The sequence below is a fragment of the Hibiscus syriacus genome, unplaced genomic scaffold, assembly GCF_006381635.1.
Source record: "Hibiscus syriacus cultivar Baekdansim isolate YM2019G1 unplaced genomic scaffold, ASM638163v2 tig00110303_pilon, whole genome shotgun sequence".
In the NCBI taxonomy this organism is placed as follows: domain Eukaryota; kingdom Viridiplantae; phylum Streptophyta; class Magnoliopsida; order Malvales; family Malvaceae; genus Hibiscus; species Hibiscus syriacus.
In genome coordinates, this window is record NW_024062672.1 from 1265688 (window position 1) to 1291563 (window position 25876).

Here is a 25876-nt window from a genome sequence, read left to right on the forward strand (position 1 = left end):
GTCTTTTTTAATTTTTTATTATTAAAATTATTTAAAAGGACGATTTCTTGGGTTTTAGCCTGCCTAATCCTAAAGGTTGATGATGACTAACATTTTCAAAACATTATTAATTTCCGTCAAACACACAACTCTCAAATCCTCGCCGAGCGGAAAAAGTCATCATGACAGTGTGAATTATATATTATAGACTTCTAAATTTTAAAATTTAGAACTTTTATATAGTTTTTTTTAAAAATAATATTATTTTAAAAAATTAAAAAAAATTATGAACTGAGTACACGTGACCTGAAAATACGGGTACCAGGGTTTTACGAGTGTAATGGGTTGGGACACGAGATGACATTTTGGTACCCGAAAGATTCCAAGTAGCTGAAGATATGGATACCTGTTTTGAACACCCCTAATATTATAAAAAAAAATTGAATAGATACTACCTTATAAACACATGATATTATAAAAAAAATACTAGGAAACCTAAACAAGTATATTTTAGTTTCCTCTCATATTGATTCGTGTTCTAATCCTACAAGGTCTTATAAGACATTTATATATAACCTTTGTTATGTGTATCAAATCTATAAACTTATTAGATCCAATCCAACTACTCTCCAATTTTTTTATTCTTTAGTATTCATATATTATGTGTTCAATTACGAAATTCAAGTTTCTTGAACGTATGACTACTATTTCAGTACTTGAAATATTAATCTTTTCTATTAGAATTGTTGAATTCATAATTGTTTGATAATTCTAATGTTATGTGTATACATTGTCCTGTTTGGATGAACCCAACTTGTGTCTTTTTATTGACTTGACTTGAGTCTCTCTCGATGTTAATGCTATCAAGAAAATCGGATTTTAGATATTTTACTTTACGTTTATGTTTTGCTTCAACGAACATTTTTCATTATTATAAAGGTGAAAATAAATTAGTTGTTTGAAGTTTTGTCAATAATTATAGTTAATTTATCATAAAATATTAAAAATATCTTTACATTAATGATCAAATTCAAAAAAAATAAGAGATCAACAATCTTTAGAATTTATAGTTAAAATTTCTTAGTTAACACCTCCTTATTTTTTTAGGTTATGAATTAGTCATTAGGAGTAAATTTTCTTTTTATCTTTTCTAGATAATTATTGTTTAAAGAAAAAATAAAAATTAAAACGGAAAATATCACTTTTAGCTAAACTCTCATCATATTAAATTTCTAATGCTCTACTTACAATCTTTCTTTTGCAATTTCAATTTCAATTTCGTTTTCAAATCTAAAACCCCGCAATCATGTTAACTCTGATTGCTTATAAAATATTTTTATTAAATTAATTACAATGTAATATATGTTATAAATACTTTTAATTATTTGATAATGAACACTCAATCACACCCCTACTATAATTACTAGTGATCGAACTCGAAACTTTTAGAAATAATAATAATTCCTTTAATCGCTGAAGTAATTTGGCTTGTGCTTATAAAACACAATTATTCTTAATCATTGTGAATACAACACTACTCACTGCTATCTATATAATATTATTTTGGGTAAATTATTATATTGATATCTAAATCTTACTCTCTCCTATTTCACTCATTGTACTTTAAATCTTTTCAATTTCCTCATTGAACTTAATACATTGGGGGTTTTTTTGTCACTTGGCCGTTAAATAATTCACGACGTTAAAAAGAGCTCTTATATAGATGCAAAACATCATTTTGGTGAAATTTTTGTTTTTTTAAAAGGGTATCGTTTTTAATACCGTTAACTATTTAATGACGAAGTGAACAAAATAGGAGAGAGAGTAAAGTTCAATGACAAAAAACCCTAATTTATTAAGTTCAGTGATGAAATTTTTAATTTACCCTATTATTTTTTGTTGGATCGACACCCACCAATAAGAATTACTTTAAGGGTCTGTTTGATAGACTATAATTGGTTTTTTAGAAAATAATTTTTGTAAAATAGATTACCTGAAAATTATTTTACGTAAAATGAATTACCTAAAACTGTTTTACGTTTTCTGAAAAACAGTTTTCAGAAACTATTTTACGGTGTTTCGATGATATTGTGTAAACCATTTTCACTAATTATTTGATTCACTATGATTAATTTTATAGAAATTGATTTAAAGAAAATGAATAAAGTTCGGTTCAATTAGTATTTGAAAAGATCGATTTGATTAAAGATTAAAGAAAAAAAGTTTGGTTAATTCAATTAATGATAATTCAATTTGATAGTGGCTGAACCAAATGTTTGAACACGCTTAATTTTAATTATTAGTATTTTATTAACATAATACTAAATTATTATGTTAATATTAAATATATAAATTAATATTACTCATTATTAATAATTTAATAATATTATATTTTTAAAAATAGTAGATAATATTAATTATATTAATAATTTATTATATATTACTAAACTAAAAATATAATATCATATATTATTATAAAATATATGAGTATATATTAATATAATATTAAAAATATAATATTATTAAAATTATATTATATGAGTATTGAATATTTTAATAATTATTATTTCTATTAAAATGATATAAAAATGTTAAACTAATATTAAATAAATAAAATAATATTTTTTTAGTGCTTATACTTTTGAAAAGTTAAGAAAATGTTTTACGGAAATCGGATGAAAAATATATTACATAAAATACAAAGGAACTATAAAAATTAATTATATTAGGAAAATTAATTACAACTATCAAACACAAAAAAATGTTTTCCGTAAAATCAATTACAACTATCAAACACAGGAAAAATATTTATCATTAAATAATTAAACGACATTATAACATGACAACTTACATCAAAATGTTATTTTGAATTCTTAAAAAAATAAAATTTAGGTTAAAACGACATCGTTTTGATTAAAATACGACTATATCAGACGGAGTGACAAAAAAATCAATCTATAAAATAGTGAGTAAATTAAAAATACAACAAGTAAAATAAAAAAGAGAGTAAAATTCAGTTGTAGTTTACCCAAAATAGAATAATTCAAGTATTTTTTTAATGGTAAAAGAGAAAACAATCTAACTAATGTTTAGACTTGAGATATGGAGGTCCAAGGATACCTCTTTTCAACAAAGGAAGCATGACAGTAGGAGCGATATGAAGAACAGCAATAGCAATCTGAGAGTGGTCAGCAAGTTTAGCAAGCATATCAGTAGGTTTGTTAGCATCCCGCAGCACCCAATTAAAGCTGATCAACCAATGCTTTCCTATCATATTGCTGATAGAACGAACAAGGGGAATCGAGCTTGAAGACGCAAGGGGGACTTGAATGAGTTTAAGAGCCTCCATGCCGTTAGATTGAATCTGCAAAGCAAATTGAAGACTTGTGTGGAGCGCCCAGAGCTCGGCACAAAGAGGTTGAACAAAGCCAACAGTTTTTTTAAACCCCATAACCCAGTTACCTCTATTATCCCGAAGAAGATAAGCGATGTAAGCAATTCCAGTGGAGGGTGAAACACCGCCATCAACATTCAAGCAAAAGTCATGCAAAGTTGGAGGCGACCATTGAATTAGCCTCGTGGGAGTGTCAGTTGGAAGCAATTCCAGTGGAGGGTGAAACACCACCATCAACATTCAAGTATTTAAATATACTCCACATACTGTTGAAACTAACATTTAACTAAAAGATTTAATTAACACGATAATGATATTTTGAGAAGATTAATCTAGCAATTGGAAACTTTAAATAAAGAAACCGTCTAGCTGTTTCAAACAAAGTTAATTTTAATGGAACATTTGATTGAAAGAAAACAAATATAATGGAAACAAGCTAGTTATTTGGCACTCTTACACGACCAGTTTAATATATATACAGTTCACCTTATTTGTTGTACTATTTTTCAAATGCTTACATATCAAGAGGCCCGAACACATTTGGATCATCTGACTGTGCATCCCCTAAAAACGACTCCATATTTCCTCTTGTTTGCTGCTCTCTGGTTATCGGGAAGTTCCAAAACGAATCGGATTTCTCGAAGAATATGTAGAACACAACCGCTGATGCTAAAAATAGTCCTAAAAGCAGTAAATAGATCTGCCACTCTGCACACGAAAGACAAAAATAAGATTGTCATCCTCGTATTCATTTATATTGTTCACGTTTATTCCGGGATTATGTTACTTCGACTTTTCATGTTTCTTTTCAGTACCATCATATGATATATGCACCCGAGTTGGAGTATCATAGTTTGAGAGGGAAAGGAAGAGAGGAATACCTTTCCAGTCTGCAGGAACGTTTAGTTTTGTCACCATTGCTCCCCACTGATTAGAAGTTGTAAGAACAACCCTACAACTGCAACAACAATGGGAAATCAAACCCGGGTTATAAAATTCCGGGGAACCATCTGCCAAACTAGTACTTGTTTCCCTTAAACTTACTTTCGATTAGGACAGAACTCTAGCGATGTAATGGGTGTACCCAGGTGAAGCCTCTTGCTCCAATGGCTGATCTCCATTTTCTTTACTTCAACTACACAAATGTCTCCATCTTTGCTTCCACTAGGATAAAGACAGTTGAGAGTATTCATTAAAACAACATATACGTTGACGAGTATTATAAATGTAATTAATTCTACAAAACTTTCCCAAACATAATAAACCAGTGCTTGGAATGTGCATACATCCAGGCTTATGATACTCAGACTCGGATGTCGGTGTCAGGTATGTTCTAAGTTTTCTCGTGTACTTGGAGGATCCTTAAAGGGGTATATCTCCGTACCCATGTCAAACACAAGTACTTTAAGAACAATGAAGAACCTACTCGGTTCTCTTTATGTGAACCTTGACAAGTTAACATGGATAACCTGTATATTGAGCATCGACACACATATGTAGGTGTACACCCACACATACACACCACACACTTTCAGCTATAAATATAACCATAGAAATAGAGCTCTTAAATACACAAAGCTGTTTCCAGCACAGAATTCTACAGCGACAAAAACATGAATTGGGAATAGATTTGAAAATAAATCAAATTAAACCAAACCAGAAGAAAAGATGTGCATTAAATGATCTCAAACATGAACCATATTCGAAAGGCAAATCTGAATGCTTACAGAGCAAGATATTTTCCATCCAGGCTAACAGACATTACAGAAGCAGGTTTTCCGAGTAATCTTTTATGCCCAATTTTATTCCAGGTGCTTATGTCATAAACTGCAGTAAGTGCTTTAATTCCTGTCATAAGAAAGCATAAAAGTTTCATAAAAATGAAATAATAACAGAAGATAAATTGTTTACTACAAAACTGGAACATGCATACCTCTTTGAACAGTGCAAAACAAAAATGGTTTTGTGCCATCCTTGGAAAACCGGCATAATTCGATCTTTTCATCCTACAGATGAAGCATACCAAAAAAAAAGAAGTCAGAAAGACTAAAACTTGCAGCATTCAATGAAACTGATTGGTTAAAGAAATGGTACCGAGTTGCGAGTTAAAGTCATTAAAGGAACACCATCTTCTGTCTTCCATATTCTTGCAGAACCATCAGTTGATGTTGAAGCTAAGAACTCCGAATCAAGGCTAGAATGTGACAAACAAATCAGATCAAATACCAAAGTAAGGTTGGAAAAAAAAGATACGATATAATTCATGTTTATACCCAATACCGTAGATGCACATAAAGATATTCAGTCCATTTTTTAATGATTATAAGATAATTGATAAGCAAAGAAGTCTTATAACAGCCCATCTTGTCAATAACATTTCTAGATTGCATACAATTATTTGCATTTTTAAAAGGGGGTAAGATATAACTTTGAATAAAAATAATAATAAAAGGCCAAAAAAAAGACTTTCTGCACAATTACATACAAATAGGCTCAATTCCTACCTAAAATCCATGTCCCGAAAGGATTTATGAGCTCTTACTTCATCTACAATGATGCGTAGGGTTGGCCATTCCAAGATTCTAAGATGTCCATCCTATTGTACATAAGATAAGAGTTACCAAAATGGACACAAAAAATAAAAAATAAAAACTGACAAAATCTTGATTAAATTCCAGAGAACTGCTTACCACCCCACCAGTGGCAAATCTAGAACCATCAACACTGAAAGCAAGGCATTTTTGAGGACCAGCATCTAGGAGAGGAGGTAACTCTTTGGTGGACAGCTGTAAATGTGTTTCTTGACCATGCAACTCAAACAACCTGCGTATATAAGAGATGCCCCATTCTATAAGAACATTATGCCCGAGAATTATAGGATAGTGGCTAAGCTAAGTAAATGTTAGCTCATTGCTTCTCAGGTCACAATGTATGAAATCATGTATAACTATATAAATAAATAGACGATAGCCACCACTAGAAGAAGAGCAATTATTCAACCCCTCTTCTAAATGACACTCTCAAGTTAAAACAGAGAAAACATCACACTTTTCTAATCCAAACTGCTCCAAAGCAAAAAAGAAACCTTTTGCAAGCCACATCTTGACTATCCTCAAGATCGAAAAATTCCAAGCTCACTCATGTCTCTCCATGCTCTTACTTAAACTACTAAAATCAAAGTAAAGAAATGCAAAGCAGAAGTTACTCGAAACATACAAGATGTCATAGATTTAATCAGAAAATTCCTGTAATGATATTGCAAATCACACAACTTGTCAACCTCAGATTTGGTTCCAATATCATAAACAGATTAAACAAATTTCTTAAAACTCAACAACAGTGACACCCTAATGTCATTAGAAGCATTCAATAATAATCAATATAAAAACAAAATGGATTATTCAAAAGATTCCAATCTATTGAATTAAACAGATAAAAAAATAAGAGAGAGAGAGAGAACTTACTTGCAGCCTCCATTAGAGGTAGAGCAAACAAAACAATCTCCACTTGGGTGCACAGCAATGGTTATTGGATCACCAGCATTTTCCTCGAGGTCGTGCCTAGCCTGATATAACAAATATAAATATATAGAGATCAAGTCCAAAATGAATAATCTATGTTGTAGTTATAGAAAAAATAATATCTCCCTGTAGTGTTCCTCTTTTCTTAAGTAAGCCTGTTTTATTATACTAAAATAATTTAGGTTCAAGGGATAAAATTAAAGGCCAAGCACTTATTTTTGGTGCAATAAAAGTATAGGCTTACTCAAGTAAAATAAAATTATACAACAATCAAGACATTCAAGTAGATTTAATGAACAAAACAAGAAGAAGAAACCATAAAATTGTTTCTTTAGCTAATAAAAAAACCAATGAAAAACCCTAAAACCCTACTTTACCATGTACCAAAACCAAAAGCGGAAACCCCAATTCATAATTTAAAAGAAGAAACTTTAGTTTTTTGTACAAACCCAGAGAATCTGTTATAACGAAAAACAAGCTTACCAATGGAGATGAAGAGAGAGACGTGGCCTTGGGATCAAAAGAGAAAATCTCAATAGCTGAAGAAGAAGAAGAAGAATGACAGGTCGTTGTCCGACCCAACACGACCAAATTGAGATTTTCGGGCCGCCGAATCCATGACCCGCACGTGACGGACCCACCGGCTTCTCCTTCCATTGGTGAAAAGAGAAGAAAAAGCTAAGAATTAATTCAACAATGAGATCTTCTTCTTCTTCTTCTTTATGAAACTAGAGGAATTATAATGAAACAAGGAGTCTTATTAAAATAGAGGAATTACAATGTTAACAAAGCGTGTCTGGTTTCTTTTGGGGAAAAACAAAGTCAACTCCGGTTTTGGATATTCGCATCATCCAATATGATTCCGCGGAAACGGTGAACAATGTTTTTTTTTAAATCCAATTTTAATTTAGTTAATATCACTATTAAATATATTCAAATAAAAATGGTTATGATAAAGGTTGATGTGGTTTGTCTTATGAAATCTAGAATTAGGAGAGTGAATATAAATGGGTGTATTTCTAAGTTTGTTATGGATTGGAGTTGTTGTTTTAATCATAATGTTGTTGATAATGGGAGAATATGACTCTTTTGCATAAAGGATCTTAGTTTTAGGGTGGTGTAGGAAGATGATTTATCCATGTCTATTAGTGGGGATAACGGGAGTTGCATAGTGGTCATCACTGCAGTTTATGGAAGTAATATTAGGGTGGTTAGGAATAGTCTTTAGAGGTAAATAAGGGATTTAAAAGAGTATGTTGGGGACTCTCCATGGTTGGTAGGTGGAGATTTCAAAATCTTCACTTGTGCTGAGGAAAGCTTAGACCTAAAGGAAGTTAGCCCTTACGAATCTGTTGATATGGTTGAGTTTAAGGAGTGTCTGGCCGAGGTTGAGCCCATGGATCATCCTTACTTTGGTCCTCTTTACACTTGGTCTAATAAGCATGAGGAGACATTCTTAGCTAGGAAGCTTGATAGGTTTATGGTTAATGCTCAATGGTTGGTTGCTAATCCTGAGTCTTTTGTTGAATTTTTTGCTCAAAGAGTCTCAGATCATTATTTTAGGGTTGTATAGACTCACAGGGTGAATCGGGCTAATAGGCCTAAGCTTTTTAAGTTCTTCAACCGTTGGACCTCTCATGTTGAGTTTATGGAGATTGTTAGAGGCTCTTGGCATGAGGAGATGAGGGGTGATTCCATAGAGAGGCTTTTTGGTAAATTGAAAAAGTTGAAGGTCAAGTTGAAAGAACTTAATAGGAATCACTTTGATGATATTTCTGGTAGATTGTCTAATAAGAGAGTGCAGTTAGAGTAGCTGCAACTTTATAATCTTACTCATGTAGATAGGAATATTGAGGAGGAGAAGTTGCTTTAGGTTGAGCTTAGGGAATTAGAGGCTGCTGAGGCTTCCTTTCATAAGCAAAAAGACAAGGTTCACTGGCTTAAGGAGGGGATAATAGTACTAGGTTCTTTCATTCCACTGTTATGGGAAAGAAGAAGAAGAATACAATTAGGATGTTATATGATAAAGATAAAAATAGGCTGGAGGATTTTGATAATATGTCAGCTGATGTTAAGGTGTTTCAGGTTGAGAAAATTGCATACCTTTTTGATTCAAGTTGGATTCTGATGTTGAAGGAGAGTTGATGAGAGAGGTTATTGATAAGGAGATTAAGAAAACCCTCTTTAAATAGGGCAATGAAAAGAGTCATGAGCCAGATGGGTATATTGCTTGGTTTTTTAAATATTATTGGGAGGTAGTTGGTTGTGATTTTTTACTGCTGTTAGACAATTCTTACTGGGACTGACCTCATGCATGCTTTCAATGCAACTGCTATTTTCCTAGTTCCCAAATCCCCCAATGCTTGTAGGGATTTTAGGCCTATTTCTTATTGTTCAATCTTTTATAAAGACAACAACAAAGTTCCTGGTGAAGAGACTGGCTAGGTATTTCCCAGGGATGATTTCCTCAAGTTAGTCAGCCTTTATCAAATGAATGAGTATTGTGGACAATACTTTGTTAGCTCAGGAGTTGGTGAAGGGCTACTCAAAGAAGAACTTTTCCCCTAGGCGTGCCATCAAGGTTGATTTGCAAGAGGCCTTTGACTTAGTGAATGAAGAGTTTTTGAGTAATGTTTTGGCTGCTTTGAGATTGCCTGATGGGTTTAGAATATGGATAGAGGCTTATGTTAAAGCTTAAAGGTTCTCAGTGGTGTTTAATGGAAACTTAGTGGGGTATTTTAGTAGGAAGAGAGGTATGAGGTAAGGGGACCCACTGTCACCCTATTTGTTTATCATTGTGATGAATGTGTTATCTAGGTTGTTGGATACTGCTACTAAGAAGTGGATATTTAAATATCATCCCAAGTGCAAGAGAATCTCTTTAACCCATTTATGTTTTGTTGGAGACTTGATCATCTTTTGCAAGGGCTTAGTGGATTCAGTGGTGAGAGTGAAGAATCTCTTGAAGGTGTTCTATAGGATATCTAGATTGAAGTTGAATGTTGATAAAATTGAAATCGTTATGTGTGGTATAGATTATGAGGTCCTAAGCAATATTAAAAATGCTACTAGGTTCAATGAGGGTAAACTTCATGTTAGGTACCTTGGTATACCTTTAGTGACTAGGAAGCTCACATAAAAAGATTGTATGCCTCTGTTGGAGAAAGTTAGGGGTAAGCTTGCAGTCTGGTCTCATAAGAAGTTGAGTTATGGTGGGAGGTTGCAGCTTATCAAAGCTGTGATGTTTAACATTTCCAACTATTGGTGCAGACAGTAGGTTCTTCCTAAAGCTATGATCAGAAGAATTGAACAATTGTGCACGAGGTTCTTTAGGAAAGGAAGTGATACTCCTGCTAAGGGAGCAAGGGTTAGCTAGGGGCAGATTTACAGATTGAAGTCTAATGAGGGCCTGAGATTAAATGATTTATCTTGCTTGAATAAATCATACGATTTGATACTCATTAAAAATATCCTTGCGGACGAGGGCTCTCTATGGATGGCTTGGATTAAGGATTATGCTTTGAAAGGCCAAGATTATTGGTCTGCTGATTGTAAATCGAGCCACAGATCAGTTTTGAAGAAGCTGATCAAATTAAGAGGGGAGACTGTGGTTTTGTTTGCTGGAAGAGTGGACTGGATGAAGATGAGTTGCAGGTGGATTTGGGAGAGTATAAGGGACAAGAAGGAGAAAATTAATTGACAGAAGAAAATCTGGTTTGCCTGGCATGTACATAAATTTTCAATTGTGTCCTAGATGGTCATTTTTTATAGGATGCCTGCGAAAGATAAGCTTACTCATATGGGCATTATGGTGGACAGAGACTGTGCAATGTGTGGCTTGGATGAGGAATATATGGATCATATTTTTGGTATTTGCCCTTGTTCTTTTCGTGTGTGGAATGTTGTAATTCAACCTTGTAGGCTGAGGGGTTGGGATGAGAGCTTGAACTGGGTGATTTGTAACTTGAAAGGTCATTCTCTATTTGTATGCATCTTGAAGATTTCTTAGACAAACTTATTGTATTGTATATGGGAAGAGTGTAATTGAATTTTTTTTAGGGGAGTTGAGAGGCCCTCAAAAGTTGTAACATCCTCAATATCGGGTTAGTGACTAGATTGAAAAATTTCAGAAATTGGTAATTAAATTAGGATAATTGAATAATTCAATGATTTATTGGAATATATGATGAAGGTTATTTAGTAATTATGGAATGAATTAAAGGGTAAAATGGCTAATTGACAAGTAAGATTTTTATTTTTCCTTTATAAGAAAAGGGAACCACGTGGAAAGGGAGAGATTTCTCCAGAGTTCTCTTCTTCTCCTTTCTTCTTCTTCACGTGGAAGCCAAGAGCAAAGGTAAGTTTGATTTAGCTGTTGATTTCTTGAATTTTTAAGTTGATTTGAGTCTTTGGGGGTTATATAAGCTTAAGGAAAGCTTATATAAGTTTAAAACACCAAGAAGAGAGAATTAGAAAGGAATTTATATTAAGAGTTTATAAATGAACTTTTATTATAGAAAGGTTTTTGAAATTCTAAGGATGAATTTGACTTATCAAGGGTCTAATTAAGAAGTTAGAAGCAATAGAATTGAATTTGAAACATGATGAAAATTTAGTGTAATTCTTGAATTACATATGGAAAATACGATTTTGATGTTAAAGAGGTGATTAATGAATAGAAATGAGTTTGAATATGTGTATGTGAGTTAAGAATATAAAAGGGGATGAAATATGAAGAGTTGAGCTAAAAAGAAAGTGAATTTCGTGCTCTAACTGGAATTTCTGGGTTATGTGCATCGATGCACATTTAATGTGTACCGATGCACTCTCAAATAAATGAACATCGAATGCAATGAGTGCATTGGTGCATAGGGAGTGCATCGATACACCCCTCAAAATGGAAATATCGAATGTAATTTGTGTATCGATGCACGGGGTAATGTATCGATGCACGGGGTAGTGCATCGATGCACATGTTAAGGGATGCATCGATACAGTGTAAAATGTATCGATGCACTTCAAGGGGAAATAGAAATAGACATTTCTTTTGGTCTAAGAAATGATAGATTAGAGTATATCAATGGGATACTGATATGTATCAACGTATGATTATGTAGATATTGAATATGAACAAGTTCCGGAACGATTATCAAGTTAAGATTCGATCGAAAGAAATGAAATCATAAAAAGGGGATCGGAACTTAGTGAGGCCAAGGTGAGTGCATACTAGTGATCTGTAGTGTTTAATGGAAATGAGACTTGCAATGAGTCTATTTCCTAAAGTAATATGCATGAAGTCATGAACATGATTATGTGTTTGTTATGATTATATGTGCTATAGGTGATTATATGTATTACATTAATTGTATGTATGCATGATTAAAGATATTGATATGCTTTGTATATGCTATATGATTTGTGTAAAACATTATTATGTAATAATGGAAGAACATGAAATAAGTTATATGATAAAGACATAAAGAATAAAATGAACACGTGACATAAGCTACAAGTTAATGAATCATTGATATATATTTATATGTGAATATAAGATAACTAAGTATAAGTCATATTATATGGTATAAGTGATTACACGAGAAAGATTAAGAGACTCTATGAGGATAGTATAAATTTGAGAGCATAAACATAAGTAATGATACATAAGTTATATAGGGAATAATTATGTACTTAAAGGAAACTACGGTTTATGAGTTATAAAGTGGAGAATTACAAAACTTTATGAAAAAGTATTATAGAAGTCATGGAAATTAAACTAAATAAATAGATAAAACTAGTATATAGATGAATTATGTGAGTGAAAGGAGAAGTGAGATAAGATAAGTAGAAACTATGTATAGGATAGAATGAGACTATTTGAACTTGTAGTATAAACTTTATAAAGGAAGACTTAGGTAAACTCAGTATATGATACAATTATAGAGAATTACTATACAATTATATTAAAGAGTATATATGAGTATATAAGTAAGTTTATAGGTTAATGATAGGACATATAATATTATATAAATGTATGATAATATGGAAAGTGAACTAAGTTTAATGATGTTGAACCCTATGAGTAGAAGTTATGTGATTATAAGTAACATGATTACATGATCACAAGATATGATACATGACATGAGATATGTGAAAGAGAAAGCATGTCATATGAATTATTATATGACTATGTGATTATATGAAAAAGAATACAATTACACGTGATAAGCTCTGTGATATGTGAATCATATGAAAATGTTCTACGCGTAAGTGAACCATGTATTTATATGTATATGTGATATGTGACTTATATGAAAATGAGCTATGTAAAAGAACTATGTGACTATGTGTATATGTGAATGTATGCTAACATAAATATTAATGCCCATGTTATGTGACATGAGAGCTAGAGGTATAGTTGGCATGCCAAGAGTCGAGGGTCTACGCAGTCCTTCGGGACATATATGTATTCTTTGGAAGATGTGTGAGGTCTTTTGAGACACATACTTGATCCTTGGCATATGTATATGATTCTTAAGGAATTTTCTTCGTGGTCCTTAGGGACAACCTTATATGGCACTTTGGTGCATTTCTACGCGGTATTATGGTGTAATTCTACGTGGCACTTCGGTGCATTTATACGAGTTGTGGTGACATCATTAGTGCACAATTTCTACAGACTCACATATTTATAGTTCTCACATGTGTACATGGATATTTGTGAAAACAATGTATGTAATATATGTATATGATGTGTGATATGAATTGTATGACATGATATATGTGTGATATGGGTTATTGCATCTGTTATATGATATACATGAATATATGTTGATGTATATGTGAATAAGTATAAATGACTTATATGATGATATCAGAATTTGTTATAAGATATAGAATATGAACGTAATAAATCATATGAACAAGAAATAAGAGATATGAAGTATAATAGTATAAGAGTATGATAAAAATATAAATGATGATATGTATGTGTACAAGTATGTAATTGTTATATGGAAAAAGTATATGAGTTGTATGATTTAATAGTATAAAACAATCATGCATGATTAGTGGATATGAATTTCATTAGATATGTTTTTTTATGCCTCACTAAGTCATCGACTTAGCATGTGAGTGTTTCACACGCAGGTTACAGAAAGTGAATATAGAAGCTGAGAAGAGCAAGACAGGTCAACATCTTTCTTACAAAGTTCAGATCAGAAAAGAAATGTTTAATATGTATTTTATTCTTTTAGATGTAGTTGGCATGTCATTAAACAATTTGAATTGTATATGCTCTGATAAGTGTGAAAACTTTTATTTTGAAATAATAGGAAGTTTTATTTAACGGGAATTTTTCATTATTTTGAACAAGTAAAGGTTTAAAAGTTGACGTGACACCTCAGACTCAGATCCGGGTCGGATACGAGTTGGGGTGTTACAAAAGTGGTATATGGAAAGATTAAAGATGTTGTGGGCTCTAGGCTGCAAGGATGCTACAACAATATGGAGGATAGGGTGAACCTGTAACTTTGTGCGAATTGGGGATTAGTGTAAATGGCCTTGGGTGGTTGTTTTGTTTTGGTTTGACGTTGTGCTTAGGCTTTGTTATTTTTTGTTTATTGCTTGAGCTTTTGGTTTTGTTGTACTATTGCAGTCTGGTGTATTGTTGCAGCTGTAGTTGCATCCTTTTTGGATTTGGAATGAAAATTACTTATCTTTGAAAAAAATATTTTTTAAAATTTTATGCGCAGTTTTGGATTTAAAGTTGCTAGAACGATGCTTAATATCTACTTCACTTCTAACTACAATTTTGTCTTTAATTTTTAAAAGACAAACTACATCATTAGTCATTAGACTTTTATTATCTTTTTGATTTGGCTATTGCATTGTAAAATATTTAATTATAGTATTTAATTCTTGAATTGCTTTTTAATCACTCTATCATTAAACTTTTAATATCATTGTGACATGATGTTATCTTCTTCATTTTCGTAGAAAAAACTAATCTATTTCAACCATCATCATTCTTCGACCACTGATCACTGTTCATAAAAAAATATTTCCAAAATATTTATACTTCTCTTTTTTTCTCTTAGATTGATTTTCTTTTATTTTCACTTAAAATCAATAAAAATACATTAAAAAGTTGATCTTTAATGCTCAAACTCCACTAATGGTCGTCATATAAGATTAATTTCAAGATATTATCAATCTTCTCGTATAGTACTCCTCTCGTTCAAATTTTTATACAAATATCATAAATTTCTTAAAATTGATAAAATCTCAAATCCTCACAATAAATTTTTATATCGAATTTTAATAAAATTTTATAGAAATATAAATAAATAGAACGATAAAAGATGATGAGATAAATTTATTGGTGTATATGATAGTTGTATCGATAGCCAGAGAATAGTAATTTTCAATGGGGTTTGAAAATGAGGAAAAAATCTTTAATGAAGAAGATGAAATATAACAAAAAAACATATAAATAAAAATGCATTGAAAAAAGAGATACATTTTTTTTGGTTTTATATATCTACACACATTAGCATAAAAATGCCATGTCATCTAGCAGTTTTATTTTTAAGGATCCAATTATTTAAAATAAAAAAAAATCGAAAAAGTTAATGACATAACTGAAGTTTAGTTATCCAAACGAGAGACCGCCTAAAATTTAGTGACTAATATGTAATATTTCAAAAAACTTGTACGCTTGAGTAGAAGAAAGGATAAATGGATAATATGCAGCCCAATAAAAACAGGCCGGAATTGCGTCCAGTACGTGGATAATTGGGCAAACATCGATCTGCAAAATTTATTATAAAGTAAAGCTAAAAAGTAGATACGTTTCTCCAAAACCCTAAACTATCTCTCCCGTCTTTCTGCTCTCTCTGGAACCCAAAACAATAAGATCGGCGAGACATTATGGCGAACGGCGATCGTACCGTTTTGCAATTCAGCACGCAGTCGACGGCGAACTTTTCGGCGGAAGTTCACCCTCTCGTCATCTTTAACATCTGCGACTGCTACGTCAGGCGTCCCGACCAAGCCGAGCGCGTAATCGGTACGCTCCTTGGCTCCGTCCTTTCTGATGGCACCGTCGATATACGTAACTCCTATGCCGTTCCTCACACTGAATCCGCCGACCAGGTGCCCTATTTTTTATGTTAAAAATTCTGTATTTTAAATTTTTTTCAGATTTGTTTGTTTTTATTGAGATCTGTCTAGGTTATAGTTAAATTTGGACTCCTTTTCTGTTTATTAGCTAAAATTTTTAGAGCAATGTGTTGAAATAATTGATTAAAAATAGATTTATGGTACCCATATCAGGGTTTTCTAAATGAATTGAGCTGGTTTTTTCTTTTCTTTTGTTTTTTCCTTTTCAAATTCTTAGTACTTTATAATGTTGGCTGTATAAAGATTGATGATGGACTTTGCACGAAAATATAAATTAGGTTGCATTCAAATAATTTCATGAATATAACTTATATTGCAATAAAACAATTATTTCGTTTTATTCAAATAATTTCATAAATATAACTTATATTGCATTGTTTTGTTTTGGAGTTGTTGGAGATTATCTGTTCTGTTTATTTTTGTTTGTAATTGCTGATTATTATACTAGATTCCAAATAAGAACACAAATTGTAATATTGAATTAGTAATTAGTCTTAATATTTTGACTGATGTAGGTGAAATATTTTACAGTCACTGCTTTGATGTTTTGTTCCTATTCACGATTTTATGAAATATTTTTTAGGTTTTTTAAATTGATTTTATATTTTTTGTTTATTGCTGCAGGTTGCGTTAGATATTGAATACCATCATAATTTGTTAGTCTCCCACCAAAAAGTGAACCCAAAAGAAGTCATTGTTGGATGGTGATTCTCAACCCCCTACGGTCCTACCTATTTTTGTTATTTTGCTAAGGAAAGATAAATGAGGTAATTGTTTATGTCCAAGTAGTTTTAGGTGTCATGAAAAAATGAAACCATTCGTATTAAAAGTATCTTTTCAAGGCAAAATCAACCAACTGAAGATGTGGAAAAAGATTCCCGAAATAGTGGTTGCTGGAAATTATTTTCTCAAGTAGGGTCCTTTCTACAATACGCCGGAGAAGACGCCAGAATCACAGGGCCTCTCCAAGGAAGATGCCCGAATTACAGGGTGTCTTCTACACTGCTTGAGATTGAAAGATGCCGTGTTGGCCGGGCCTTTCGAGAAGACGCCATGTTGTCCGGCCATCTTCCAGAAACACGGTAGATTTTTCTCTAGTTGAGAGAATAAAGAGAATAAAAAATTGATGGCAACACTGAATATTTTTTCGCCAGTGCCCTATCTGGGCATTTTTGCTGTATCTTCAATATGTTTTCCCTCATTGCCAATTGCCCACCGAATGCGAGTTTGTATATATCTCTAATAATTCCAACTAGGCCATTAATTTGTCCAACTTTTTCCAGGTATTCTACTGGTCTTGGAGTTACAGGCCGTAGTGCGTTGATCCATGATTTTTATTCTAGGGAAGTTCCTAACCCTGTTCATCTGACAGTGGATACAGGATTTAGGAATGGAGAGGGTACTATAAAGGCCTATGTTTCTGTCAATTTAGCTCTTGGAGACAGACAACTTGCTTCTCAATTTCAAGAAATTCCTCTTAATCTACGCATGGTTGAGGCTGAGCTACTTGGATGTATGTGTCATTTGAACTGTCTTTCGATGCTAACTTGTTTCTGCTATGAATTTATGAAATTGTCTACGCTCTCTGTACCTCTGTTTGTGTGCATAAACAAATGTCAAAGAATAGGAATGTTTATTGTTTGTTACTTTGCAGATATATCCTGCATGAGTTTTTGTTCTTTCTTTATCCTCGACTGCATGTGAAACCTTGATGTTACTTAATTTAATTGAATAACTTTGTTGTAAAATCAGTTGACATCCTGAAGACAACATCGGTTGATAAACTGCCAACTGATTTGGAAGGAATGGAAGTCACAATGCAGAGACTTTTGGCTTTAATAGATGATATCTACAAATATGTTGATGATGTTGTGGTACGTAAGTTAGCTCCATTATATTTATTTTGGTCACAAGTCCCAACTGCTGCCTTTAATAATTTTGATTTCCATTCTCAGGAAGGGCGTGTTGCAGCAGATAATAGCATCGGCAGATTTATATCAGATACGGTAGCAGCTTTACCTAAACTATCGCCTCCAGCTTTTGATAAGCTTGTTAATGATAGTCTTCAGGTATATGATTAATTTCTAAATATCATAACAACTGTGGCTTGGTTAAATCTCCCAACTTTTATGGTTTTAGCTGGGATCCTATTATTGAAACGTTTGGTGATATCATTTATGGAACTAACTCTCGAGGATTGTGTCGTGCAGGATCAGTTGCTGTTATTATATTTGTCGAGCATTACTAGGACACAACTTGCACTTGCAGAAAAGTTGAACACAGCTGCTCAGATCCTCTGATTTTGGTCTGATCCGATACATTCCCCTTTTGTAGGTTAACTGTACTGTGTTGATTGCCACAATTCTTCACAGCATATTTAGTTCTTCTCGTGTAACTATTTACTCTTGAAGTAACTATTTACTCTTGAATGAAATCTCTTTAATATGTTTTTTTATTTATTTTCCTTTCAGAATTATTAATTTTTCTTTTCTGTTTAATCTTGCCGTATATATATATATATATATATATATTACATGATATGACAATCAGACGGGTTCAATTTGAAAACTGAAAGCATGGAAGCGTTTCAGAAACTGGTTCAATCAAAGGTTTTTTTTTTTTTGGCCACTGGCTTGATGAGTCAAATTCTGAGTGCAAACATTTTCAATCTTTCGTCATTTCATTGAAAGAAGTGTAAGAATATGTACGAAATGATGGAATATTAGTTGATTTTCTATGAGAAAAAAATCATTTCAATTAACTTGAGAACTTATTCTTTCCTTAAATTCAAGAGATGGAATTCCCTGTAAAATTTCAAAGGATTATGATTTCTTCATGAAATTTACAAATTTGTTAAACCTCGTACTAACTAAACATTACGTTTAACTTTAAATATAATTGAATTGATCGAGGTTAAGTTGGATTCACTCCCCGAAGTTTAAGGACTCGCGCGATCTACGTGTTTCATGCATATACTTTTTTACATAATCATCCAATTACATTAAAATCTCATTTGAAACAATTAAAAGATGTAAAAATATATATTTCTAAAGGAAAAAAAAGGGTTCAAATCATATTTGATTTAGTTAATGGTTTGAATTTTCCGACATAATAACCGATGCTTAATTTTGATTTGATCAATGGTTCAAATTGTTCCTCATGCTCGATTCAATAGTTATAAATTCAAATGTTATTTGAATCAAACTTGAATAAGTTATAACATAAATATGGGGTAAGAAAACCATCCCCAAACACCCTTTGTTAGTACTGTCTTCAGTAGGAACCAGAAATCAACATTCCTGCTATTAACATCCCAAGTTTATGATAAGTAAAGCATTAGGAAAAGAGAGGCATTAAAGATAAGCCTGGCAAGGAAGGAAAGAAGGGATAAGCATAACAGGTCTCGTAGTAGTTTATATGTATACATACACTATCAATAAGTTGAAGGTGACAAACAAGTTTGGATGACATAGTCAATAAAGGTGCTCATCGAGAAGCCAATCAAGTTGTTAAGTGCTTGACTCGTACTCGTTCAAAATTTTTACTGCTCAACTCATTGATCATTAAACTTATTAAATTTTACTCAACTCATGCTCAATAAAAAAACTTGTTGCTCAACTTAACTCGTTGATTGTTAAATTCACTAGAAATTTTATCTTTTTAACTATAGGTAAAATCTAATAATACTATATAGAACTTATTATAAACATTTTAAACAAAAAAATTATCAAAACAATGAATGAAGTAATTTCAAAATTTACTCTCTAAAATAACAATCCACAAATACACTAAACTAATATATTAAAACTAAAATAACAATCCACAAATACATCAAACTAACATATTAAAAAATTCTTCGAAAAAGAAAAAAAGATTCAACGATACATAATCAACCCTAAAAATAAGAAAATCAACATCTCTTCACTTCATCCATTGTTGCTTGCATTCACCAAACTTCTAAAAATTTATATAAAAAAAAATCAACGAACTGCTCGCAAACTTATCGAGTCGAATCAGACATTACTTAACTCATTAAAGTCTCAAGTCAAGCTCGAGTCATGCGTTAATCGAGTTTTGATCGAGTCAAGTTTGAACAACTCACGAGCTGCTCAACTCATTAAACACTCCCTAATAGTCAACAACTCGTTTCTCTAGGGCACCATACTGCGACCACCAATCATTCAAAGATTTTAACAAGCATGGAAATATCGTGCCATCCTTAACATCCCGGAATTAATCCCGAATGATTTTCCCCCAAAACTTACACCTGTAATCTTCTTCAACAAGATAGTATATCATAAAACACAAAAAGTTCACCCTTTTTTCTCTTCCTGCATGCTAAACTTAGTTTCATGGAGGATCCACAGGACAGCAGGACACCACACATAACTATCATCCCTACTACAAGAACTTCTTCACTACATCGCTGAACAGCAAAAGGAATCTCAAATACCATTACTAGGCGTTAAATACTTGGAGCAAAAGGGCTTGCACACTCTGGATTCGGCTTGCAAATTCTACGCAGCACACACAAGGATAAATAATGCTTTAATAAACAAACAATAGAATCTGGAAGAGCACACACAGCAAGTTATATATAGGCCATATATAGCAGCCAAAGGGGAAAAAAACCTTCACAAAGCATTCAGTATACTAGGATTAGATAAAGCAAGCATTCTATTTCTACGGTAATCTTGAGCATCAAAATCACAAAATCAAAGTCACGTTCTACGGTAATCTTAGAGCATCAAAGGCATACAAGTTAGATAAAGCAAGCATTTCCGAACCACCCTAGCTGAAAATGATTTAAACCAGTGTTAATCCAAAGTTCAATTACCTTCCATCACATTCAGCAAAACAGAAGAAAGCATTCAGTGAAAACAGAAAGGGAAAAAACTGAATGAAAAACTAGCAATTTATTATCGTAGCAGAAGACACTAGCACATAACAAACATCAAGAGTTATTCCTAACCCACTCCTTATCGGATCATTTTAAACGACCCAGACATGAAAAACACAAACCGATCATCAGAAGATCACAGATTATTTACATAATATATATATATTATATAAATCATCGTCATCGTTATCATATTCATCGCAATTCAAAACCAATCAATAATCCGGATGACGATAATCACTATAATCATCCCTCCCCCTTGATGACACGTCGTGCTCCACTCTTTGACCAATCTTTTCTTCTTCGAATCTCACTCCTCCTTCTAACGTCAGGCCACCTAAAGACGCCGCAGCCGCTCCAACAGCTAATCCAGTCCCGAGCCTAGAGACTCCTCTAGGTCTATAATCATTCGGAGAGTAATCTAACGGAGCTGATGGACCGCCGTAGCTGTAAGATCGCTCCAAGAAAGGACGCGGAGGCATAGGCGGCAGCGGAGATGGATAGTAGTGGCTGGAGAAATTAGGAGGATAAGCATCCGCGATGGAGGAGTACGGCGGCGTTTGCGGAAGAGACACGTAGGGCGAAGCAGGGTATCTTGGCGGATGGGGTGGTGGAGGGGTATTTGTGTAATAATAGCTGGAAGGGGCATAATGGTAATCAGGCGGTGGAGGAAGGGGACGTTCGCGGATCCCGAGTTTCACCCGAATCTTGCCTTGCGGACGACCCGAGGGTCGGAGGAGAGAAAAGGTCCGAATCTTCAAACGGTCATCCGGTTTGGATAATTCTTTGAGTTCGAGCCGGAGAGTGCCGACTAACGGCTTCGGGGTTTCCGATGGCTCGGAGTGGAAAATCTCGAGGGTTAAAACGGTGTCTTGGAGAGAGACGGTAAGAGGAAGGGTGAACCGCTCGTTCCATACCGGTTGGGTTGATCCGGAATCATCCGAGCGGGTAGACAGACGGCGGTCTGGATCGACCCAAAAGACAGCGTAGGGTTTGAGATCGCCGTTTCGCCAGTTGACGTTTTTTAGATGCTTGGCGGAGACAACGGTGAGATTGAGATCTAGTGCTGACGCTGGAGGCGGTCGATAGGAAGCGGCCATGGAGGTTTGCGACAGTTCGCGGTTGATAATATGCTAACATTCGCCGGATAAAAAGGGATTTTCCTTTAATTTCTTTTTTTAGAACTTTGAGAGTGGGGAACTGAGTGGAGATGATTTGCTTGGCAAGGGAGGTGGAGAAAAGCAAGGAAAATGAAATGACGGCTTTAGCCTCCGTGACGTGTGTGTCTGGCTCTGGGATTTTAAATTGGCGAAATATGATTGGTTCATTAAGGTCAAAAGTCAATTGCTTTATATATCTTTTCTTTTGGATTGGTCTGACCCGGAAAGCATAAACTCTGTGGGGCAACCAAAATTTGTGTTTTTTGAAGATCCCAACAGCCCAATATCATATCTGATCCATTTTCCATAATCAAAACGACAGTGGGGGCATAATTTTAAGAATTTAATTTTATTATATACTAATACAAAAAAATTTATATTTATAAAAAATATTAAATAAAAGATGATAAATAAAATGTTTAAATGTCCGAAACATGATACTTTTTTTTTATAAAAAAAGAAAAGAAAAATATTCTAGTTCTTTTCTAATTAAATTGATATCTTATATTGTAAGAAAAAATTGCTTCATGCAACTGTCACAAGCAACTCTTGGAAACGACACCCTAGTCTGACGTTGTGTTCACTTCGAAATCATAGTAGAAGTTAGGGGTCGAGAATCCTGTTGGAAATTGATCTGCAAACTCGAAATCCCTCCGCGCATTAGACTTTGACTAGTTTGCGCGTAAGTTTATTAATTAATAAAGAGTGTGTTGGTCGTCCACATTTATAATTTGGGGGAAGAAGACATTGATCATGTACTTCGACATTGCCCAAAGGTTCGATCTTGGCTGATTAAAAGGGATAAACTCTTGGAATTTGTGTATTGTCGGTACCATTGATGGATTGGTTGCCGAACAACTTGCGGAAGCAAAGAAGCTTTATGGTGCAAGAATCGTATGATTTTATTTCCCATTATATGTTGGAATTTTTGGAAACAACGTAAGTTTCTTATTTTTGACGGAAATTATTTTAAACTTGATGATATAATTAGTCGAAGCTTGAGATTGCTGCAGGGAACTATAGTTTCTCGTGAAATCATACAACCAACTATGAACTCATCATTGAAACTCTCTAAATGGAAGCTGTCATCGGAAGGATGGATCAAGGTAAATGCAGTTGATTCCGTTCGTTGTCAAGACTTGACGACTGTTGCAGGGGCCAAGGGCTTTACGATGCGAGCAAGGAAGGTGGATATTTAGATTTGTTAAGAGTCTTGGAAATTGCTTTGTTTTGTCAGTAGAGCTTTGGGCGATACATGAGGCACTAAAACATGCATGGAGGTTGGACTTTCATAAGGTGATTGTAGGAACTGATAACACTTTGACATTTCACATGTTATCATCGTTGAATATAGCTGCTCGAGGAACTGTCCTTGTTCATCATATTGGAGCTCTCATTAAACAAGAGTGGGAGGTTCGAATTACGTTTATAAGAAGGGAGACGAATTTGGTGACTGATATGCTTGTAGGTTTGACTCGTGGACGTCTTGGAATCCACACCTAGTTCATTTGAATGTTCTATTTTTAGCAAAAAAAAAGTAATATATTATATTGAATATAATTTATTTAAAACATTTATATGATTATTATGATTATCAGAACGATTAATGACAAACGAATATGATTAAAAACAAACAAATAAATAAAATTTTACGTAAAAAAACTCAAAAATAAAAAATCACGCATAAAGGAGAAGAAAAGTTGAAGAATTACAAGATTTGTTACAACAGTTACAACTCTTATCATAAAATCTTATTCTCCGCTTTATATTTATAGGGATAGGAAACAAAAGTAAGGGTGTAAATAAACTAAGCTTGAATGAACAAGATTATGTTGGAGTTTGTTTGTTCATTTTTGAAGATGTTCATGGTTGGTTCGTGTTCCCTTAAATTTTTAGTATCATGTTCGTGTTCATTTTTTTTTATTTTTGAAGGTAATCATGTTCGTTTATTTATTGTTCACAAATATGTTCGTTTAATGTTCATGAGTTCATGAACGTGTTCATTTAGTATTCGTTTAACATTCGTTTAGTGTCTTTTTATATCTTTAATTTTTAGTTTTATCATTTCATTAGTGAGCCAAAGAAAAATGGTAAATTTACTCCACTAGTACTTAAACTCTTTAAAATTCACAGTTTAAATTTAAATTTTATCATGTGTTCAATTTAGTCACTACCTTCACCAATATTTAAAAGAGAAAATAACCTCAGTGACCAAAAATCTCATATAATATACGATTTTAACCAACTTTTTCCGAATTTGCCAAAATGACCAACAAAATCGCAATGCGATCGCTAATTCGCAACGCGATCTCCATTATCGCAAATCAGTTTCCAGATTCGCAACGCGATTATGACTATCGCAATGCGATTTTCCAATTTCACGTTGCGATTTTCCCAATTCGCAATGCGAATAAGTAAATCGCAACGCGAATTTGGAAAATCGCAATGCGATACTGACTATCGCAACGCGATAATACAAAATCGCAACGCGATACTGACTTTCGCAACGCGATACTAACTTTCGCAACGCGATACTGACTTTCGCAACGTGATTCTGACTTTCGCAACGCGATTCTGACTTTCGCAACGAGATTCTGACTATCGCAACGAGATAATACAGAATCGCAATGCGATTTTCAAAGTTCGCAACAGGTTTTAGTTTCGCAACACAAATTTTTTGGGTATATATCTACGCAGCAGCAACAACTCATAACCTAAATCCCTAAATCGCAACTCATTCCATCTCCATCTATCACTCTCTCCGGCGACATCCGTTCCTATATCCGTTCCTACATCCTTCCCCATCCGGCAACAGGTCTTAGTTTCGCAGCTCGTTTGCTTAGTAAATTAATTTACAACCATAAAATCATCTAATGTTGATCATGTTTGGATAGATTTGTGTTTTGGAGGGTCATGGGAGAATGTTCATGGTGTTTTACAATATATGCCTTTACCCATGAATCTTCAACTAAAACTGTCATTAAAAAAGTTAACTTATGAAACTCTAATGTTATGTGTTTCAAAGAAATTGAATTTAGAGCCCCTAAGTGGATTTAGGCTATCTTATCAGAGAAATGGTAAAGTTTATTTGTTAACCGATAATGAAGATGTTGAATGATTCATTGCTTACATTAGTGTTTCAAGTGATGATGTTACATTGTATGTTGTTGAACCTAGAAGTAGTATTGTTGGGTCAGTAGCGGGTAGTAATCAACTAAGTTTTTCTCAAAATCCACAACCTTTCTCTAATCTAAATCCCAATCAACTTTCAGCACCAAATTCCGGTTTTCGTATTGACCAATTAGACGATGATGAGCCAACAGAAAAAATTGTGAGTACTAGTCAGTATTCGAAATTTGATCTTGGTCAATACCTGGACTTTGATATTAGTCAATACTCGGATTTTGATGATGTTTCAGAAGAAGAAACAGACCCTGTGTGTAATGATTTTGATATTGGTCAATACCCGAATTTTGATGATGAAACAGCCGTTGCTGAGGAAGATGTTGTTGATGATAATGAGGAGGAAGTTACGACTGTGAATGAACATGTTGAACATCCATTCTGTAATTCATATAATCCTGAAGAAGAAAAAGAAGAAGAAAAAGTCCCCGAAGAAAAGAAAATGCCACGGGAGTATAACTGGAATATGCCAGAATTACTTCAGATACCGGAAGAAGAGTTGGTAAAGAAAACAGTTGATTGTTACACAAAAGTTATTCGTACCAAGAAAGATGATTGT

General features: G+C 33.5%; 5 protein-coding genes across 5 annotated transcripts; 2 read left to right on the plus strand and 3 right to left on the minus strand.

Moving 5' to 3' along the window:
* Positions 1 to 3061: 3061 nt before the first annotated feature.
* Positions 3062 to 3607, minus strand: LOC120116867. The gene has a single exon (XM_039137261.1). The coding sequence runs from the start codon at positions 3605 to 3607 to the stop codon at positions 3062 to 3064; it is 546 nt and encodes a 181-aa protein (XP_038993192.1).
* A 99-nt stretch (positions 3608 to 3706) lies between these two features.
* Positions 3707 to 7638, minus strand: LOC120116762 (SEC12-like protein 1). The gene is made up of 11 exons (XM_039137177.1): positions 7378 to 7638; positions 6838 to 6938; positions 6064 to 6196; positions 5878 to 5969; positions 5468 to 5567; positions 5307 to 5379; positions 5101 to 5221; positions 4418 to 4537; positions 4255 to 4331; positions 3886 to 4081; positions 3707 to 3744 (listed from the first exon to the last, which is right to left on the minus strand). Exons 1-10 carry the CDS (start codon positions 7549 to 7551, stop codon positions 3888 to 3890), a joined length of 1185 nt encoding a protein of 394 aa, XP_038993108.1. The 5' UTR covers positions 7552 to 7638; the 3' UTR covers positions 3707 to 3744; positions 3886 to 3887.
* Positions 7639 to 15729: 8091 nt separating this feature from the next.
* On the plus strand, positions 15730 to 18443 carry LOC120116763 (eukaryotic translation initiation factor 3 subunit F-like). Its single transcript, XM_039137178.1, has 6 exons — positions 15730 to 16047; positions 16699 to 16778; positions 17358 to 17587; positions 17827 to 17948; positions 18030 to 18143; positions 18285 to 18443. Exons 1-6 carry the CDS (start codon positions 15823 to 15825, stop codon positions 18372 to 18374), a joined length of 861 nt encoding a protein of 286 aa, XP_038993109.1. The 5' UTR covers positions 15730 to 15822; the 3' UTR covers positions 18375 to 18443.
* Positions 18444 to 21189: 2746 nt separating this feature from the next.
* On the minus strand, positions 21190 to 22074 carry LOC120116868 (leucine-rich repeat extensin-like protein 1). Its single transcript, XM_039137262.1, has one exon. The coding sequence runs from the start codon at positions 22072 to 22074 to the stop codon at positions 21190 to 21192; it is 885 nt and encodes a 294-aa protein (XP_038993193.1).
* LOC120116869 lies at positions 22073 to 23637 on the plus strand. Its single transcript, XM_039137263.1, has 3 exons — positions 22073 to 22078; positions 23148 to 23240; positions 23290 to 23637. Exons 1-3 carry the CDS (start codon positions 22073 to 22075, stop codon positions 23635 to 23637), a joined length of 447 nt encoding a protein of 148 aa, XP_038993194.1.
* Positions 23638 to 25876: the final 2239 nt, after the last annotated feature.

Excerpts from the sequence above, each read along its gene's own strand:
- LOC120116762 (XM_039137177.1), bottom strand. The coding sequence starts at position 7,551 with ATGGAAGGAGAAGCCGGTGGGTCCGTCACGTGCGGGTCATGGATTCGG. Across the intron at positions 6,939-7,377 it reads CTCTCTCTTCATCTCCATTG|GCTAGGCACGACCTCGAGGA; the intron begins GTAAGCTTGTTT and ends TTGTTATATCAG. Across the intron at positions 4,332-4,417 it reads GAGTTCTGTCCTAATCGAAA|TTGTAGGGTTGTTCTTACAA; the intron begins GTAAGTTTAAGG and ends TTGTTGTTGCAG.
- LOC120116869 (XM_039137263.1), top strand. Across the intron at positions 23,241-23,289 it reads CATCGGAAGGATGGATCAAG|GGGCCAAGGGCTTTACGATG; the intron begins GTAAATGCAGTT and ends CGACTGTTGCAG.
- LOC120116763 (XM_039137178.1), top strand. The coding sequence starts at position 15,823 with ATGGCGAACGGCGATCGTACCGTTTTGCAATTCAGCACGCAGTCGACG. Across the intron at positions 16,779-17,357 it reads AAAGAAGTCATTGTTGGATG|GTATTCTACTGGTCTTGGAG; the intron begins GTGATTCTCAAC and ends AACTTTTTCCAG. Across the intron at positions 17,588-17,826 it reads TGAGGCTGAGCTACTTGGAT|TTGACATCCTGAAGACAACA; the intron begins GTATGTGTCATT and ends TTGTAAAATCAG.
- LOC120116868 (XM_039137262.1), bottom strand. The coding sequence starts at position 22,074 with ATGGCCGCTTCCTATCGACCGCCTCCAGCGTCAGCACTAGATCTCAAT.
- LOC120116867 (XM_039137261.1), bottom strand. The coding sequence starts at position 3,607 with ATGGTGGTGTTTCACCCTCCACTGGAATTGCTTCCAACTGACACTCCC.